The sequence below is a fragment of the Diabrotica undecimpunctata genome, chromosome 10, assembly GCF_040954645.1.
Source record: "Diabrotica undecimpunctata isolate CICGRU chromosome 10, icDiaUnde3, whole genome shotgun sequence".
Lineage (NCBI taxonomy): Eukaryota > Metazoa > Arthropoda > Insecta > Coleoptera > Chrysomelidae > Diabrotica > Diabrotica undecimpunctata.
In genome coordinates, this window is record NC_092812.1 from 37,568,944 (window position 1) to 37,576,804 (window position 7,861).

At 35.4% G+C, this 7,861-nt stretch overlaps 1 protein-coding gene across 1 annotated transcript in view; it reads right to left on the bottom strand.

Annotated features, from left to right (window-relative positions):
• The window catches only part of LOC140451685 (uncharacterized), a 28,915-nt gene extending 24,637 nt beyond the window's left edge, over positions 1–4,278 (bottom strand). Inside the window, exons 1-2 of the mRNA XM_072545529.1 lie at positions 4,149–4,278; positions 52–2,284 (exon numbers count right to left, since the gene is read on the bottom strand). Of these exons, the coding sequence (XP_072401630.1) occupies positions 52–2,284; positions 4,149–4,179 (2,264 nt within the window). The 5' untranslated portion in view covers positions 4,180–4,278. The remainder of the gene's footprint in view (positions 1–51; positions 2,285–4,148) is intronic.
• Positions 4,279–7,861: the final 3,583 nt, after the last annotated feature.

Sequence of the window (7,861 nt, forward strand, 5' to 3'; positions counted from 1 at the left end):
AAATAAAATTAATAAGTATTTAACATATTATTAATATTTATTGTTACTTACATAACTGCAAACTCAGGTCCTTGCAACTCGGTGAGTTCTTCAATGGACTGCTTGACAACAGCGTTGACATAATCATTATCTTCGTTGTTAGTGTTGGATGCCATAACTTGAAGGATTTGTAGTGTTGGTCGGCTACGCATGATGTGGAATACAGCAGCAATTCTTACAGCGGGATGTTCAGCAGGATTTTGGTAGATCCTAAAGAATACGGCGAGGGCATCTTCTGGGTGGGTTTCAGTTAGTTTTCCCATAGATAAAACCATTAGTAAACGTTGGAATTGGGAGGATTGTTGTTTTCCTTCTAAGAATGGTTCAAAGATCTCTAGAATCCTTGGATCGGGTAGGTTTCCAACAGCACGGATATACGCATGGATTTTGTGGGTTTCTCCTCTCTGTACAGCCTTTTGAAGTCTTTCGTTAAGATATGGCATAACTTCTTTTCTTACAAATTGCTTTGATTCTTCAGTGCGGAAACCACCAAAGCTATTTACAGGGTATTCAGATTTGGCAAAGTTTTTCTGTATAACAGCTTTTCTGAGCAGATCGGTAAATCCAGCTAAAGCGGTATTGTTAAGAGGGAATTGATCTTCAACTTTTTGGTGTTTAACTAGCTTGAACGCTGTTTTCAAGTATTCCATATTTGGTTGACGAGCTGATTTAAAAGCAGCGATAACAACTTGACTGGCTTCATCATCTTCAATTTTTCCTTGTTGGATCCATTCTGAGATAACCAATAGAGCTGGACCAGTTCCAGATTGAGCAATAGCGTCTCTGCAGACAGCTGAGGCAGCTGCTTCTTGACCTTTGCTAGATTGACTCATAAGTTTATCGGATACTTGTTTAAGCTCATCGAAATTCATGACACGCATGAGAGATACAAGTTTGACGAAACGTTCCAAAGTTTTTTCATGATGATCTTTTTCTTGATCTTGGAGATCACTGGCAATTTTTTTAACAAGTTTTTCTGCTTCCTTGACTACGTCAACTGAATTTTTAATTGACATTCCTTTGTATCCAGTAGTCAATGTTAACAAGGGACTTTCAGGGGCTTCGTTAATTCTGGGTTGATTTTGTACGTTTTCTTCGGAGTTGTCAAAGATTTTAGGTCCATATTTCTTACCAAGAGAGCGCTGGTGGCGACGATGGGACAGTCTTTTGTAAGAGTCCCGATCTAAATATTCTTCCTCAGAGCTGTCTCTACCAGCATTTTGGCTTCTTTGGTTTCTTTGGTTTTCAGGTCCTTCAATGTGGTTATCCTTTGAAAAGGGTTTGTTATATGAATATACGAGACTGTCTAACTGTACAGGTTGATTAACTTCTCCAATTTTTTCGGTATGAGATTTTACATCGTCTAATTCAGCTTCTAAGTAACTGTAAACGGCGCCTTTTTGTTCATCGTTGATCGATGGGCTGATCAGTATAGTATTGCTTGTACTAGTAAACAATACGTCGTGATGATTCAAGTCTCCAGCAAGAATGGCACGGCTGGTAGAATCTCTGTTAAAGTAAGTTCCCATTTGGTTAGTTGCAGCTTTATTACTGAGTAAATAGTCACCAAATCCATAGACGTAAGCAGGAAGTTCACGGTTGTTTGTAAAATCTTCATGCTTAATAACTTCAATGAGGTCTCCGTTTTGTTGTCTCTTTTGTTTTAATTCAACGAATCGGGCTTCTTGTTCAGAAGTAAGTAATGTGTGCTCGGGAACAGGTCTGATCTTGTATAAAGTCTCAGTTTCTCCTAAAATGGTATCTTCCATAGTTAAGAAAACGCCAGAGTTTGAACCATGTTCCGGTAAGCTGTTGAGTGGGCTAGGAAGAGTATTTTCTCCGTTGGTGTTAAGTTGGAACAAGCTTACGATACTCTTGATCATATTTGCGTCCCAGTTGTTTACGTCTCTGTTAACAATGAGTCTTTCGATCTTACCATTCTCCATTTGAATTTGGAAAGGTTTGGAACTCATTGGCAGAGGTTTCCAACTAAGCTCTTCTTCTGGAACGTCACTTTTCCATCCATCATCTAAGTTTGTATGAATCTGAGTGTATTGTGGGTTTTCGATCAAAGCTTGCAATTTTCCGTCACCTCTTGGTTGAATCCTCAACTTAGCTTTCAAAAAAATACCGGAGTACTCATCAGCAACGTCCATAAGTCCTGTTAAAGTCCGACCACGGACTTGGTAAACATATTCCTGGTTATCGGTCCATGCAGGGGTATTTGATGCGTAGGCAAGGCCCACTAGAACAAATAACGATTCATTAATCCCTAATAAAAATACTAAATAGAACGATAAAAATACTAAATATTTTTGTTGAGATGTTTTGATAGCAGATATTATTGAGGATATCATAGGATAATAGATACTAGTAAGTGAAACTAGAAATCACTAGAGGATAATAGACCAGCATTTCTGTGTTTGATTGACCTAAAGAAAGTGTTTGACAGAGTAATATTCAAAGATGTAATCTATCCTTCTGTATAATAGAGAAGTTCCCCTAAATATTATAAAAACTATCGAAAACATCTACCAATACAACAAAATGGAAGACAGAATAGATGGACAACTTACAGAACTTAAAAAAATAGGCAGCGGTATAAGACAAGAGGATTCATTGAGTCCCATGCTCTTCAATTTGATCATGGATGAAATCATCAAAAACGTGTTAACAAAGGAAGAGGATACAGAATGGGAAACAAAGAAATAAAAATACTCTGTTACGCAGATGACGCAATATTAATAGCCCAAGATGAAGATAGTCTGCAAAGACTGGTCCACAGATTTAACATAAGAGCAAAAGAATTTAATATGACAATCTCATCTCAGAAAACTAAAACAATAGTAGTCAGCAAAGTACCAACCAGATGTAAAATAGAAATTTATGGTATCACTATTGAACAAGTAATGGAAATAAAATACCTGGGAATTACACTGTCTATCTATGGAGACCCGTACAAAGAAGTGAGAGATCAAGTACAAAAAGCAAATAGACTAGCAGGATGCCTTAAAAACACTAAATTGCGAAACAGACACATTAACACTGAGATGAAGTCAAGAATTTATAAAGCCAGTGTAAGACCAATAATGACATATGCCTCAAAAACATGACCCCATACAGCCACAACGCAAAGGCTACTGGAAACGGCAGAGATGAGAGTACTGAGAAGAAATACAGAAAATACCCTGAAAGATCGAAAGAGAAGTGAAGACATTAGAAGAAAATATAACGTAGAGTGTATAAATGAATGGACACAAAATAGAAAAAAAGAATGGAATAACTACATAAGCGGAATGGAGGAGATCAGTGTCGTCAAAATAGCAAGAGATAAGTCACCAATCGACAGAAGTATCGGACGACCGCGCAAAAGATGAAGTGACAACCTTCCATAGTGGTATTAATCCGCCAATGAACAAGCAGAATTGCTTATAAAGGGGAAGAAGAAGAAGAAGAAGTAAATGAGATGGATATATAAGTGAGTGATAGCAGTAAAATAAAATAAATATTCAGGGCATGTTATCATATTTTCACGATAGAAACTCTCCTAAATTATAAGTACTAATCATTTTGAAAAAATCTAAGAAAAATGCATCGGTGAAGGAAAACGTTCATTACGACTCACTACTGTGACAGTTTGCTTATGCATGAAAATAGATCAGATACAGATTGTCAAAAGACTAAAGCAGAAACGTTTGAAAAACTTTACATAAAAAAACGTAAAAATTATAGAAAGAGTAACAGCAATAGTAACTAAAATAACCAACAAGAAAGTACTAAAAATAATAAAAAAAGTTAAAGCTGTTAGACCAAGAGATATATCTGGATAAGTATGGAAGGATTATGACTAGATAACTGTTATATACGACACGAAATATTAGATAGCTATAAAGCAAGAAACAGCGACAAAAACTTAGCGATGAAAAAAGGCCTAAAATAAAAATAAAAAAATAAAATCAAATACAGAAGGAAAACATTAAGATTATATAAATATTTCATTTTAAATAGAATAAAAATAGAACCTTTAATTTGGTAACACAATATTTGAAGGCAAAAGGGAAAGAGAATAAAATAATAATTAAGAAATAGATAAATAAAAAGTATCTTACCTAACATACAAAGGACAACTTGCGACCACATTTTCACCACTGGATACTGGTCGGAGTGTACTGATCACAAGTATGTTGCACTATTTATACCCGAAGATTCGATAAAATATTGCAAGATTTGCAGATTCTGCATTTTCTCAAGATAAAACTGATCAATGAGTTACGTATGGTAACAGCGATTTTTGTAACGTATGATTTAAACTAAAGTTATTTATTTTAAATTATTTTAATTATTTATTTGCCTAATTCGTTTGCTTTTATGTCTTGTGGTTCGATTTATTTATTGACATTATAATATTATTGGATTATGTTGTCGACAAACATATTTTCGTCTGCAAATAGAAAAGTCTCTCCCAAGAACGGAATAAAAATATAAAAATTTAAAGTATAATAAAATCTTAGGAAGTCATAGCCTAAACGCTAAGATGTTCAACTATACAGGGTCGCTAATGATATATGAAGTTAATACAAACAAAAATAATGGCTTGAAATAGATGACACACAAAAAATGTGTCAAGAGACACAAAAGAAAGGATATATACAAGAATGGTGAAACCTACAGTTATATACATGTCAAAAACGTTGGTATTGAACAAAAAAGAACATATAAAATATAAAAATATTTTTTTATTTTTAAATGCATATTCACAATCTACTCATATACAGTACATTGAGTAATTAGTCAATGTGATGACAATATTGACTTGATTTGGGTACCGTTTAGCGACAGTTCTCCATTTTCATCTATATAATCAGGTTTTCTGGTCAAGTCCCCTTCAGTCTTCGTTCCTTCATTGGTGGCTGATATAATTTACTGATAATTTGGCTGTGGTGCGTTGAATTTAGAATTTTGGTCTTGTTGGCGTGAAGTGATATGACTTCTTTTATGGTTGGTGCTCCTAGGTCATTGTGGATGGTTGCATTGCTCATATACCAAGGGGCGTTAGCTATCTGAAAGGTCTGCAAGATTTTTTTGTTTAAAGGCTTGCTACAGCCCCAGAGTTCTACATCGTAAGTCCATATTGGTATGACTTTGTAAAGCAGTATTTTGTTCTCCAATGACAGTTGTAACTTTCTGCCAAGTAACCAATTCGTTTCTTTTAATTTTATATTGAGCTGAGTTTTTTGGCGTTAATGTATTGCTTCCAAGTCAGCTTTCGGTCCAAATTCAACCCAAGATATTTCACAACGTCTCTAGCAGGAATGGGGGCATTTTGACTAACCTTTGGACAAGTGTGTCTTCTTGTTGTAAATGGGATTTGGGCTGATTTTTCGCTATTGACTTTAATTTTCCATTTGGTCAACCAATTCTCTAATGTATGCAAATAATTTTGCTGCTTTTCGGATGCTATGTCTGGATCTTTGTTTAAAACTAAAACGGTTGTATCATCGGCAAAAGTCGCCACTGTGACGTCATCTGTAATAGCTATGGCGGCAATAGCGACGGCGAGTAAATATTAGGTACAGGAAGGGAATGATGACGCTTCCTGGAGAAACTCCGGATTTTTACTTGAAACGAACGTTTGTTAATATAGGACTTCAGGATAAGATACATATCGCTAGGCAGTAAAGATTTTAATTTATATAGCAAACAGTTGTGCCAGACTTTATCAAATGCCTGCTGAATATCGAGAAATACTGAGGCACACATAATCTTTTCTTCCAAACTTCTCTTAAATTTATTTACTATTCTATGACACTGTTGGATTGTTGAATATTTTTGACGGAAACCAAACTGATGTTCGGGTATTATTTTCTCGAGTGGAACAGTTTCGCTTATTCTATTTAGCGGGAGTCTTTTAAATATCTTGGACATCAAGGCTAACAAGCTTATCGGACGATAGGAAGAAGGTTGTGTAGGTAATTTACCTGGCTTTCCAATCATTATAATATGAGCATATTTCCACTGGATTGGAAAATGGCTTAACTGCAGCATTATATTGTAGATAATCGTAAGCATGAGAACTGCTTTCCTGGGTAGATGTTTTAGGATTCTCCCATCGATTAAATCGTATCCTGGGGCTTTGTGAGAGTTGGTACTTGAATGGGGAGAATGCTTTTATTGGAGGTGATAGTTGGCAGGGTGCATCTAGATATTCGCTTAGTACATCATCATTTATGTTTTGACCTAAATTTGGAGTAAATATATTTGTTAAATATTCTGCAAATACATTAGCTTTTTCATTGTCAGTTTGCGCCCAACTTCTATCAGGTGTTCTTATTGGTGGAATCGGTAGTGCCAGTTTCCTGAATTTTTTAGTTGCTTTCCATATAGAGTCATCTGGGGAGAGATTGTTATTATAAAAATTGAAGGTGTCATTATGAGCTTGATTTAGCGCTGATGTTAGCTAGTGTGTTAGTCTATTTAGCTGTGTTTTATCGAGACCTTTGCCATTTTGCACGAGCTCTCCTTTTTTCGGTTAGAATTTGTTTAATATGTAATGGCACATTGTTGTCTTCTGGATTACCCTTTTTACTTATAGGAGTAGATTCCCAAGCAGCGTTTTGTATTACAGCCGTTAGCTTTTGTACTGCAAATTCCAGCTCATCACATTCTTTTATTCGGTGATCTAACGTTATATTCTGGTTAAGGGTGTTTTCAAATTGTTCCCAGTTTGTTTTTTGTTAGATAGTCTTAATGGCTGTTGATTGTATAATATAGTTGTGCTTAATGTTATTATTATCCTATGGTCCCAACTTAGGTCAAAACTAGGCTCTATTTTTGATTGCGTGTTAGGTAAACCTTTAAATATTGCAAAATCTAAAAGATCCGGAATTTGGTTGTTATCTGCTGGGCAGTATGTTGGTTGTCCTGTGATATTAAAAATATAAGAAAGAAAAGTATTAGTGACGGTATTTGGAGGTAACTTTAGAGTCAAGAATGGATAAAAAGCAGAAATAAAGACATATAGAGCTATACCAACAACCTACCATAATAGTTATAATAAAAGCTGAAATATTAAAGCGGTTGGAACATATAGAAATAATGATAGATGAAAGACCACTTTTACTCACTCACTCTCTATGACTGGAGAGATTCTCGATTAATTCTTTGGAAGCTTATCGGTGCTGTTTGGTCGTTTTGAGAATAGGTGGAGAGCGCCATGGTGGAGCTTTTGAATGACTTTTAAATTTAAATATAACAGATCGTCTACATAAAGCCTCTGATGAAACATTTTATCTGGAAAATACAAAAATATATAATTTAAACAGGTTTTGAAACTTTTTTCTTGTAGCATGTCTGAGTTAAATATTATTTTTCATCATCATCATTATTCTCAACGTATTCTACCGATTATGGTGTAGCCTCCCTTACATAGTCGGTCTTCATTTCTGCCCACGATTGTCTAATATTCGCTTTTGTGTGTCATATTATACCGGCTTGTTTCCTTATGTCATAGTCCCATCATAAATTTGGACGTCTCCTTGGTCTCTTGACGCCTCTTGACTGAATAAATTTGTGAAGGAGGATGATGAGAGTTGGCATGCAAGTAAGTTTTAGCCAAGTACTTGGTCAATTATTATGTAGGGAAGTTGTACGCATTGACAATGGGACGTAGAGGAATATCGGGTTTGTGAATTTTGGGTAGGTCATATATTCGAGGTGTTCTGGAAGACTTTTCATGGGGAATTAGAGATTATTTTATGTCAACAGGAAGAGAGGTTTTATTTATGAGGATAAGTACTTGGCCAAAACTCAAGAACCTCTCTCC